General features: G+C 42.8%; 1 protein-coding gene across 1 annotated transcript; it reads right to left on the bottom strand.

Moving 5' to 3' along the window:
• Positions 1 to 351: 351 nt before the first annotated feature.
• LOC142427879 (AMMECR1-like protein) lies at positions 352 to 1,251 on the bottom strand. The gene is made up of 2 exons (XM_075533006.1): positions 872 to 1,251; positions 352 to 766 (listed from the first exon to the last, which is right to left on the bottom strand). The coding sequence occupies exons 1-2, from the start codon at positions 1,249 to 1,251 to the stop codon at positions 352 to 354; spliced, it is 795 nt and encodes a 264-aa protein (XP_075389121.1).
• Between the last annotated feature and the right edge of the window lie 10,475 nt (positions 1,252 to 11,726).

The raw sequence follows: 11,726 nt of genomic DNA, 5'->3' as shown, positions 1-11,726 counted from the left end.
CAATTTCAGCTTCCTTGTGTAGCCAATACACATGCAGCAAATCACCAGTGGTACCTGCATGTCACAGGTCCTCTGAACCAACATAGTAATTCTCACCAATCTTGGAGAAGCCCCAATCCAACTGAACCCCATAGAGGAAAGGCTGAGACAAGGCTTGGGCCCCTCAAGTTGTTTCATTCAATGCAACCCCATCATCCCTTTATTTAGCTGGAGCTGACTTGGCAATGGAAGCTAGCATCATAACATGGTGCAGTAATGGAAGCAACTGGACCAGGAAGAGGAGGGGTCTGCTCCAATGATGTCATAGCCATTAGCTGCCATAGGGGGTGAGATTGGTCATGCAGCCTTGTGTCAGGAGTCATGATTGTAGAGGGGTGGGGCATGAAGGGTGCCGTTCTGGAAACAGTGCTGATGAGAAGCAACATACTCTGCATAACTGATTGTCACCTTCTCACTTCGGTACCTGGTGAGTTTGATCGTTTTTCGGAATTCACTGGTAATTGGAGCCTTAAAACCACCTTTCCTGAGCAATGAGTCTATGGTCTGGATCTGATCCCAGTCTTGTTCTTTAGCAACCTCAGGTAAATATGTGGCTGTACATTTGATGCCCTTTTCACTGATGAATTCAATTAGAATTCCATTGACCCCTACCTCCCAGTCCAGGTAATCACTGGCAACCTTAAAGTTAGTAAGGAGGGAGACAGAGCAGAAAAGCTTAGGTAGCTCCTCTCGCGTCATTGGGGGAAATCGACTGTCCATAAGTGCACTGGTTAACGAGTATTCCCTGAGTCCTGGGTGAAGATTCATGGCTGAGAAGGTTCCAATGCAGCCCCAGAGACGCTTATCCCGCCCTGTCTCCCATGTCACAAACAGTGGATAGGGGTCATTGGTGAATCTAGGAAGTCGTGGCTGTGGGAAGCCATAGAGGTGACAGTAGAGCACATCAAAGCTGTAGCAGCACATCTCTGCAGTCACCACCAGGTTCTTGGTGGTGTTGGCAGTTCCGTTGGGCCAGGGGAGAGGGCTCAGCGCTCCTGATGTGGGATTCATTCGTGTAATTGGATAATTTTCAGGCCCCAGCGTTAAGTCCGATACATTTTCCCGTCCATGGTTGCTGTCCACATGCTGTTTGTTTTTAGGAGGTCCTGAAATAGAGGCGGTCACAGTTGTGGACTGGTTCCCGTGACTGTGTGTTCCGCTTGCTGCTGCCAACTTGGGCTTGAGTGGAGAGACACACCGTCTTTTTCCCATCCTGATTCTGTGCCTGAGGTCTGGAATGCTGCAGAACCTGAAAACACAAAGTTTGTATTGTCAGGGGAATAGCTATAATAGAGAAGAGGAGCTGTTTTGTCTCTGGAGTGAATTCTCTTCCATTCGATTCCATTCCTTCTTCCTGGACCATTTCTTCTGGCCCAGTTGCAGCCAGGGTGGACGGACCTCTCTCGCTCGACCTTCTCATTCTGCTTGCTGGAGCCCTGTGCCTGGGTGGGTGCTCCCAAGAGAAGCGGGCCCACAGGTGGTCCGTATGCGAGATGAGCATGGAGTGAGCTGAGAAAGGACATGGGGGCAAAATGGAAGCGGTGACGGCAAGAACTGCTAGAGGTATTCCCCAAGCGACTGTAGACCAAGTGGAGCCGCGACACAAGTCCTCCGCTATCGCAGCTGGCACCCCAGGCTGTAACTCTAGACAAGCGCTAAAAGCCTTGTCTTTCAGCATGGAGCGGCGGGTCACTGGAACTGTTCACTTGGCAGCCCAATGGGGCTCCCACAGGGCTCCAATACGGAGCAGAAAAAGTGAAGATTTCACTGAACTTAGTAGGAAAAACAAAATTTGCGCAGGATGACTTCAATGGTCAACTTAAAAGTGGGTGAATCATCTTTAAAAAATTAAGCAGCACAAAACAGAGATAATTCATCAAGCACTTCAAGGGAAACATGCAATAGCCATCCTGATTAAAGCTAAAAGCTGAACCTTGGAAAAACCAGTAGAAGTACACAAAGCATTGGCTATGAAAGACGTTTGTGTAACTCTCCGTGTTAGGCATAAACCTGAAAGTAGTGAGAGCGCTCAAACATTGTGTTACCATTGGGGTGGTTGCATCTTAAGTTCATAGAATTTAGAAATAATGACCAGCAGATTTGAAACTCAGTGTGAACCACCATCACAGGCAGTCCTATCTAGTTCCAGCTTTCTCATCCTGCCTCCCATTCCCACGCCCCTAGAGATACCAGCAAAAGTAACCAAAAAAAGGGTTAAAGAAAACAATTCAGAAGTTGTGAGATCTAAGTTATTTTATAATTTGAGTCTAGTTCCTAAGTTATACAATCTTTAGAAACATTTTAGGATTAAATAAATATATATCTATATATACATATCCAATTTTTGTTATAAAAGTGAAAGCATAGCATAAGGAGCCCTGAGTGGGGTGGAGGTCAATGATCCACAGCTTTGTCTCTAACACAGAGCCTGGCAGTTTAAACTCAGCCTACACCACATAATTGAAAAATATACCCACCTCATTTTACTAAGACAAGCAAGGTAATCTTATAATAGAATAAACCCCCCATAGAATTCAGGAGCACTGCACCAGTGCATTCTCTTTAAGGCTGTAACCTTTATGGAATCTGACTGTGCCATCTCTCTCTAGGCATATCTTTCTCCTGTTTCTACAAGAAACAGCTGGTGAATTGGAACTAATGACTATTATTTTTCATCTAACATCTTAATCATTGCATTTTCTGATTTCATATGTATAAGAAGCAGAAAATTGAAACAGAAAATCAAATATGTCTATGTCACAAACAATCTGCATCATTGGATGCATTTATCCTCAGTAGGTGAATGTTAGAGAGAGTCAAATTAAGACCCAATTATGACTTGCATTCAGAGACAAAGCATATTTCATTGAACTCAAACTAAAAGCTTTTCTTAGAGAGAAAAAAAAAACAAAGCAAGAAAATACTGGCTTCTGATAGAAAGGACGTTGTTTTAATATTGTATGATTTGAAGGAAAAAAAATACCAAGGAGCAGGCACTGACCTCTACTAGATTAACATTTCAGTCCTTGGAAAATCGCAGGCTTGATAAACACAAGGTTCAGAGAAAATATAGGAAAACGTTCATTGAGATGAACTGACATGGTAACTGCAGCAATCAGCTCCAATATAACAATTGTGAGTATGATCGTGAATTGGGCAGAATTTATTCCACCTTGACATAGGCTAACTATAAGTCAGACCAGAAGGTAAGTATGATTCAGGACCAATTTCAAAGCCCTTAACAACAAGAACAGCCTAAAACATCCAGTCAAAGACACATATTTTAGGATCCATAAATAAAATTTATGAATTATGTATCTGAAAAAAATATTCTCACCATAGGAATGTAAATCTCTCAACACAATTTTTATTGGATTAGACCCACCCAGATTCCAAAGTGAAAATCCTATCAGTCTTTTACTTAGGCCTGTGTTTTCTTCACCCACCTTGTCATTGATTGATCCACTCTTATGCCACACCTAGTAATCATCTTAGAAACATCAGCAACAAACTAAATGCAATGCCTTTTTCCTAAAGCCTTAGAGAATTTTACTAGAAAATGGAACAAAACAGATCTAATTGCAAACCCAAATATCTTAAAATGAAGAATTTAATTAGAAAATAACTCTTTAGGGGTAGTATGAAAGAGACCAGACCAAAACCAGGGATGTACATGGTAGACAATGGTGGAGGAGGTGGGGAAAGGAAAACAAAAGGATAAATACAAGGAAGAAAAGGGTAGTGGGGTCATAGGGCATTAATCCACCCAAGGGGAGGGTATTGTTTATATCTCCACAGGGAAAGTGGGACCAGACTTCAACCCAGTGTCGCAAGGTGTGAACGCAATATCCCGGTGTGGAGGAGGGAACAGGTGGAGAGGTCTGGGAGGCTGGCCCCAGCACCATAAATTAAGTGGATTCCTGCCCCTCCCCCGAAAAAAATTTTTTCCAAAGGACGACATTGACTCTGCAGCTCTGGGAGATGGACATATTTGATCAGAGCACACAGGAGCAGATGAAGGGGCAGGAGGAGAGAGTGGAGCACAGCCTGGCCCACCAGGCCGTGATGATGATGTTCCTGAGTAGAGCAGCCAGTCCACAGAGAGAACAACATGGCTGGCCCCACTATGAGACATGATGCCCCTCAGTGACTAAGGGCGATACAGGGGACAGCACCGGAGACACAGTGTGGGAATTGCACCTGACCTGATCCCACCACACCGAGGCAAATCACTGGGGGAGTGCAGCGGAACAGCAAGGGAATGGAGTGGCAAGGTCCCCAGGGAATGCTGAAAGTGGACTTCGGGGCCAGGGCGTGGTGCCCCAACAGACTGGACTGGAAAACACTCCTAAGGGCCAGCAAACGATCCCTGAACTAACTACAAGCTTTTCTCTTGTGAACTGTTTTATTATGTTCTTTGTCAGTGGTTTGTTTTTGTTGTTTTGTTGTCTGGTTGTATACTGTTGCTTTGTTTTCCTCTGTCTAGTTTTCGTGCATGTTAGTGACTCCACAGGTCTGTCTGAATAGGACAGGCTGGATGAACTATCTGGAGGAAAAACAACGGGACCGACAGTTTTGGGGGGACTTGGGGTGGGGGGGTAGGGGGGGGTAAGGAAGTGGTGTTAACAAACCCAGGGACAAGGGAAAAACATGGGACCCCAAATGGTAGAGAAGTGGGAGTGGCAGGCCTGCTGGGAAATGATCAAGGGTAAGGTTGCTTAGAGAAGAGGTATACTCTAGCCCAGGTGGCGATGAAGCATGGTAGTAGGGCAGGAGGAAAGTCAAGGGAGATGGAGGAAAGAGCTAGGAGTCAAAGGGCATTCATGGAGGTCTAGACAAAGACATGTACATGCAAATATATATAGGAGGATGGGGAAATAGATCTATGTGTCTATATTTATAGGTCAAGTATTAAGGTGGCAGAAGGACCTTGGGCCTCTACTCAAACACTCCCTCAATGCATGAATACCTTCTTTTATTAAATTGGAACTCTATGATGCTCACTCTCCCGACACAACGGCTGGAGCCAAAGTGTGTGAACAAGTAAATGTGGTGAAGAAAGCTGATGGTGCCCGGCTATCAAAAGAGATAGTGTCTGGGGTCTTAAAGGCTTGAAGGTGAACAAGCGGCCATCTAGCTCAGAAGCAAATAAGCCCACATGGAAGAAGCACACCGGCCAGTGCGATCACGAGGTGCCCAAGGGACCAGGTATAAGGCATCATGCAAAAAAAAAAAAAAGATATAAGTGTGTGTATGTATGTGTATATATGTGTATATGTATATATGTATGTATATATATGTATATATATATCATATTAAATGAAGGGGGAAGTGCAGAGTGGAGACCCAAGGCCCAAGTGTCGACCAATGGAGATCCCCTCATAGAGGGATTTAGGAGAGGAGATGGGTTAATTAGGGTGTGAGGTAGTATCGATGAAGAACACAGCTTTCCCCCAGATCCTGGATGCTTCCTCCCCCCAACTACCATGATCCGAATTCTACCTTGCAGGGCTGGATAGGACAGAGGCTGTACACTGGTGCATATGAGGGTTGGAGGTACAGGGAATCCAGGGTGGATGATACCTTCAGGACCAAGGGTGTGAGGGACGATGCTGGGAGAGTGGAGGGTGAGTGGGTTGGAAACGGGGAACTGATTACAAGGATCCACATGTGACCTCTTCCCTGGGAGAGGGACGGCAGAGAAGGGGGGAAGGGAGACTCCGGATAGGGCAAGATATGACAAAACAACGATGTATAAATTACCAAGGGCATATGAGGGAGGGGGGAAGGGGGAGGGAGGAGGGGAAAAAAAAGAGGACCTGATGCAAGGGGCTTAAGTGGAGAGCAAATGCCTTGAGAATGATTGGGGCAGGGAATGTATGGATGTGCTTTATACAATTGATGTATGTATATGTATGGATTGTGGTAAGAGTTGTATGAGTCCCTAATAAAATGTAAAAGAAGAAAAGAGAAAAAAATGATTAGGGCAAAGACTGTACAGATGTGCTTTATACAATTGATGTATGTATATATATGAACTGTGAAAAGAATTGTATGAGCCCCAATAAATTGTTAAAATTAAAAAAAAAAGAAGAAGAAAAAAAAATAAAAAAGAAAATAACTCTTTAAATTCTCCAAAATAAAAACATCATGATGTATGTCATTTTTTTCTTGAATAAATGTGAAATTCACAGTTCACTTCTTTAAACTTGGAACCCCCTAATAACACAAACAGTTAGAATGTTTAGAAGCTAACTTAGAAGATGGATAGTTTCTTCTCAAAAATACTTTAAGAGACAGGCCTGGTGACTTACTTTTGACAAAAACCTTTGAAAACCCTGAGCCACAGTTCTCCTTTAACAAACACGGGCCACCGTAAGTTAAAAACAACTGGAAATCAAATTACCCTAAAAACTCTTGACACTGGAATGTATGGATGTGCTTTATACAATTGATGTATGTATATGTATGGATGGTGATAAGAGTTGTATGAGTCCCTAATAAAATGTAAAAAAAGAAAATCGGAGAAAAAAATGATTAGGGAAAAGTCTGTACAGATGTGCTTTATACAATTGATGTATGTATATGTATGAACTGTGATAAGAATTGTATGAGCCCCAATAAATTGTTAAAAAATAAATAAACACAACAACAAAAAACTCTTGACACTGCGAATATGAAGACAACTATCTCTCACAAGCTTTAAAAGATGTCCTCTGAGATTGTCACTAGAACAACGAGCGGGGGGGTGAGATGAAGGGTCAGGTCTCCACCATGACTTTCACTGCCTCCCTCTCTCTCCAGACAATAGCTGCCGTGAACAAGGGTGGGAAAACTCTATGGACAGCCACGCCAGAGAGGCCATGGGTGAAGCCTCATGTTGCAACATCACTCTGGATGGCAAGCTCCAAGATGCTGAGTGGGTCCCTGCCCTCATTCTGACAAATCTGCTCCAAATAGAATCCTGACATGGGAAGGTTAAGCAGCATCTGCTCAAACCTGAGGGAGAACCAAGTGGGTGACCCCAGCCCTCTGCAATCTTGGTTCCAGCACCTTTAGTCATTGAAAGACATTGAGTCAAGGCTGACTCATAGAGACCCTGTAGGATAGGGTAGAACTTCCCTCGTGAGTTTCTGAGATGGTGCCCTTTACCATAGTACAAACCCCATTTTTTACTCCCATCGTGCCACCCTGTCAGAAATATATAGGGAAAAGTCCTAGTCACACTACTTACCTTTTCAATTCACAGTTGTAGAGGCTGGCAAATCTCAGATGTCACTGTGAACCCTTCTCTTGATTCAAGTAGGTTGAGGGCTTGATGAATCCCAAATGGGCAGATTAGATGGTAGGCTCATTCCTCACGGGCTGTGCAAACGATGAATCCAAGCTATGTAGGAAATATGGCAAGATTCTGCCTCACGTCTGGAGATCCACACTTCTGGTGAGTTTCTGGACCTGGCCAAAAGCTGCACAGCTTACAGAGAGGATCCACTTACATTTATACTGGGCAAAACCACACCCACCAGGATAACACCTCCCAATCCTGGCTGCTGACAACAAATCTCTTCATGAAAGTGATGGCATTATGTCAAGCATTGTCATGTAAGCTGACATTATGGCCGAGCCAAGTTGACACAGAACCTCAATCACACATGACTCACTGTACCATTAACCCATGTGATTTCAATAGCAGAAAAACTGTGAAAGGGAAGGCGGGATAAGCAATACACTTCCAGAAATAGCTTTATGAAACTGAATCTCATATGCCATATGGCTTTGACGTTTTGAATATTTATCAATCTTACTTCTGCACTTAGGACAAATCCCCTGATATTAAGTCTACTGTGACTCAGAGCCACTTTCTAGAAAATAGGAGAAGTGCCCCTTTGGGTTTCACAAACACACTGACTCACTGCCATCCAGTCGGTTCTCACTTGTGACAATCCTACAGGAGAGAGTAAAACGGGCGCTGTGAGTTTCTGAGTCTCCAACTCTTTGCAAGTATAGAAAACACTGTCTTTTCCCTCGGAACAACTGGCTGTTTGAAAGTGAACTTGGGGATCACAGCCCAACTCTTAACCACCACACCACCAGGGCTACCATTGGGTTTATGATACTGTAACTCATTCCAGGAATAGATGGCCTTTTATCTCTCTCCAGGGATTGGTTGGTAAATTCAAAGCACCTGTCATATGGTTAGTATAAAAGACCTAATCAACTATCTTTCCAGAGGTTTGTCTCTCCATAGTACAGGACCAATCACTTCATCCCACTGGATGGGTTTAGAGGACTGACCTCCAGGGAAAAGTCCAGGACTTTTTCTTAGTTCTTACGTGGGTTTAAGGAAGCATCACTAATTGTGGGTTTTCCATTCAACATTCATTTTCTTATACAGTCGGTGGGTCAAATCCAAATTAAGGGCATTAGCCGTAGGATAAGGCCCTCTTCCTCTATTGAGTCAGAGGCAAGGTCCTTATCTGCTGGCAACATCTGTGGGCCTGACCTGCCTTAAACAGCACCTTGTATGTTGGCATCAGCATTACTTTGGGTCCTAAAGGTTTACTGAGTAGGATTTTTTGGTCCACAGAACTCTGATACAGCTCTCATTTCATGCTGTAGTCATGTCCTGCTTCTGTCTTCCCAATTCTCTCTAATGCTTTCAGAGACAAAAGTTTGTGGAGTCACACCTCAGGAAAATCCCCTTACCTTTATCTCAAAAAGATTATGAAGAAATAAAAGATATACTGCCACACCCTGAATCCTTGTACCATGGAATACCTTCATACATGATTCCATCATACCTGATCCATTCTGCAGTGCCACATTTATCATAAAAAATAAACCAAATCCAGTGCCATTGTGTCCATTCCCGCTCATAGCCAACCTATGGACAGTTAGAACTGCCCCCTAGTTCCCAAATGCTACCAATCACAGGCTCCCAAAATAATTGGTCCTACTGCATGTCCTCTTCTCAGGAAAGCAGAAAAATTACCCACAGCCTAGCTGTGAATTGAAAACGCTTCTATTATAGCACAGAATTCAGAATAAAATGGGGAAAAAATTTCTCACTGCCATTGAAAATGAACAGATTAATAGCAACTATGTAGGAAAGGGTAGAACTTCCCCTATGGGTTTCTAAGAGTGTAACTATAGGATTAGAGAGCCACAATTTCTCCCATAGAATAAAGTACAGTTACCTGCTTTCCACCACAGGACCATTCCATTTCCCCTCAAGGAGCAGTATCAGGTACTTTGGTAAACACTGCAATAAGTCTTTATGGGAGCAGAACTCTCATCTTTCTCAATTGGAGACCTGGTGCATATGAAGCCTCCAACTCTTGATTAATAGACCAACACAGCCTACTACTCGACCAGAGATCCAAATCTGACACTATTACATAACTGACATGCTACTGAGAATTATGATCCCAACAAATTCATACAGGTAATGAACCACTGCACACAGGGAAGATATTAAGACATGCCCCGAAGGCCCTGAAAAGATAATGAGGTGTCAAAGAGATAGTGAACAGTACACCTGAATCTGTTTGCCTTGTATATATTGAGTTGAGCAAGTAAATCCATATCTTTCAAAATACAATATCGAATACACTCAAGTCCTCCCCCCAAATAGACCCAAATGTGCTACATAGGCTCATTGTATAAGAAAGTGATACAACATATGTAAGGCTTTCAGAACAGAAAGTTATTCTCTCCCAGTTTGGGTGGGCGGAAAGATAAACTTAGGTGACTGGCTATAAGGGATGGCTTTAACTACAGTTGGTCCTAGGGAAAGGTCCTTGTCTCTATTAACATTTAGGGTCCTGGCATTCCACCTCCTTGTCCCTAGGAATGTGTCAAGTCCAGGGTGTTTGCAGAGAGTCTGAGACTTCTCAGATGAACCATCTGACCCAAATAGGGAGCAAAGCAGTTCAGATTGTGGAGATTCCAGGTATAATCCACCACCCCTTTTTGGATATATCTTGCAGCACCATTTTGAGGAACTGCACATCGATGGGAAGTCATGACACAAGAAATTCCAGCTTCCTACAACACAGGAATTGTGTGCATCATTACAAACTGTGGATATCCTTGATAACAATGAGCATTCCAGAACACTACATTGTCCTTATCTAGGACCTTTACATGGATTAAGAAGCAGATGTGGGAATAGAACAACTCAATATTGCATGGTTTTAAATCAAGAAGAGTGTGCCAAAAGGACAAACATATCAGTTTTGAAAGGAGTATGACCATAGTTCTTAAAGGTGTGGATGGTGAGACTTCCTCTTACATACTTTCAATCTGTTTTCAGAAAAGACCTGTCCTTGGAGAAGGACCCTGAAAAGAGCAAGGCCCTTGACATGATATATTGACACAGTGGCTCCCACATGGAACACTCACTCTTCTATGCCAGGAAATGTGTAGGACAATTCACTGGCCAACTGACTGGAAGAGATCCATCCTGGTACCCGCTCCAAAGAAACGTGACTAGATAAAATGCTCACCTTATAGAACGATATCATTGAAGTAAAATTTTGCTGTAAATCATGCAATGAATGCAGCAGGACATTGACAGAGAGCTGCTGGAGCTTTAGGCTGCATTCAGAAGAGGATGTAGAACAAGGGATCACCACTACTGCGAAGAGATGGATCTTGGCTGAAAGCAGAGTATCCCAGACTGTAAAGACATTTGACTGTGTTGATTATAATTTACTATGGGTAGCCTTGAGAAGAATAGGAATTCCAGAACACTTCATGGTGCTCCTGTGGACCCTGTACATGATTCAAAAGGCTCTTGTGGAAACAGAAGGGGATACTGCATGTTTTAAAATCAGGAGTGTTATGTGACCTCTCCCCATACTTATTAATCTATATTCTGAAAAAATAATCAGATAAACTGGATATTTTTGCCCTTAATCATTTTTTAATTTAAAAATGTTATTGGGGGCTCTTACAGTCCTTATAACAATCCATACATCAATTTTAGGAAGCATATTTTTTCGTTCATATTTTACCAGCATTATTTTCTAACCATTTACCTTCTGAGCCCTGTGAGACAGACTAGGAAAAGAAGCTCGATTTTTTTAATCTGCTAAGTAATTTGCCCGTTCCTCCCTCCCATTTCAGAAAACTGACTGCTAGTTGACCAACCCATTCTCCCTCCGCTTATGGGAAAGTCTCTGCTGGTGATTAATTTTAGAATGTACTCCTATGTCCCCAGGTTCTGGACACTACAATTAGTTTAGATGATTCTCCAATATATCGTTGGTTCTGATTCAATATTGCTCCCTTGGATGTTGTAATGGTGTAGTTAATTTTGTTATGGTAACCAGGATGTTATAATCTATTTTGGCATTATTTCTTTTATGATAAGAAATGTACTGTGTAATGCATGTTCACTCTTCTTGAAGTTACAATTAACCCATTGATGTTGCTTTCTGCTTCTGTTTATGCTTGCTTGAACCCTTGGCAGGTGATAAATGAGTGTTTCGGCCTTAAAGATGGACTGAGATGTGGACTCAGAACTGCAATCAAAGAATCTCTTTTAGATTCTAGCAGTCCGGTTATAAATGAATAAATTATCAAGACATGATATTGGCTGGCATTTATTTGAATCTGAAACACCTTGGTATCAGGTCCTCTTTTGTCCTCCTTTCCCCCTCCTCCCTTGTGACCCCTTTTTA

The sequence above is a fragment of the Tenrec ecaudatus genome, chromosome 15 (assembly GCF_050624435.1).
Source record: "Tenrec ecaudatus isolate mTenEca1 chromosome 15, mTenEca1.hap1, whole genome shotgun sequence".
Lineage (NCBI taxonomy): Eukaryota > Metazoa > Chordata > Mammalia > Afrosoricida > Tenrecidae > Tenrec > Tenrec ecaudatus.
This window is presented reverse-complemented; position numbering and strand designations above follow the sequence as displayed.

What these genes read in the sequence shown, in the direction of transcription:
- LOC142427879 (XM_075533006.1), bottom strand. Translation starts at nt 1,251, where the DNA reads ATGGGAAAAAGACGGTGTGTCTCTCCACTCAAGCCCAAGTTGGCAGCA. An exon ending in ACCAATGACCCCTATCCACT is followed by an intron (nt 767 to 871) that starts GTTTGTGACATG and finishes CTCGTTAACCAG; the next exon opens with TGCACTTATGGACAGTCGAT.